This window comes from Trypanosoma rangeli, assembly GCF_003719475.1.
Source record: "Trypanosoma rangeli strain AM80 chromosome Unknown Tra_15.4_contig_00407, whole genome shotgun sequence".
NCBI classification, from domain to species: domain Eukaryota; phylum Euglenozoa; class Kinetoplastea; order Trypanosomatida; family Trypanosomatidae; genus Trypanosoma; species Trypanosoma rangeli.
Window position 1 is genome coordinate 9,127 of NW_021706135.1, and position 556 is coordinate 9,682.

The following is a 556-nucleotide window of genomic DNA, read 5'->3' on the forward strand; positions in this document are numbered from 1 at the left end:
CGAAGAGAATCTAGCTCCTCTTTGGTTGCACGTAGCTGCTGCTGCACGTTGTCGCGCTCTGCCTCTGCCTTCCGCTTGGCTGTGGAAACAGCTTCGTACTCTTCTGCAGTCACGGTGTATAGAGGGGACGCCGCCTTATGCGGGGAGGACTGCACGTGCCCTGTAGAGCCCGCCGCCATCGGCTTGTTTGACGGGGACAGCCCGGAGATCTGCGCGCGTCGCGTCTCAACCCGTTGCCGAAGAGAATCTAGCTCCTCTTTGGTTGCACGTAGCTGCTGCTGCACGTTGTCGCGCTCTGCCTCTGCCTTCCGCTTGGCTGTGGAAACAGCTTCGTACTCTTCTGCAGTCACGGTGTATAGAGGGGACGCCGCCTTATGCGGGGAGGACTGCACGTGCCCTGTAGAGCCCGCCGCCATCGGCTTGTTTGACGGGGACAGCCCGGAGATCTGCGCGCGTCGCGTCTCAACCCGTTGCCGAAGAGAATCTAGCTCCTCTTTGGTTGCACGTAGCTGCTGCTGCACGTTGTCGCGCTCTGCCTCTGCCTTCCGCTTGGCTG

At 61.2% G+C, this 556-nt stretch overlaps 1 protein-coding gene across 1 annotated transcript; it reads right to left on the reverse strand.

Annotated features, from left to right (window-relative positions):
• Positions 1 to 2: 2 nt before the first annotated feature.
• Positions 3 to 554, reverse strand: TraAM80_08377 (uncharacterized protein; the record flags this gene model as incomplete). Its single annotated transcript, XM_029385129.1, has 1 exon — positions 3 to 554. A coding segment is annotated over one exon (552 nt), but the record flags the coding sequence as incomplete, so codon positions are not given.
• Positions 555 to 556: the final 2 nt, after the last annotated feature.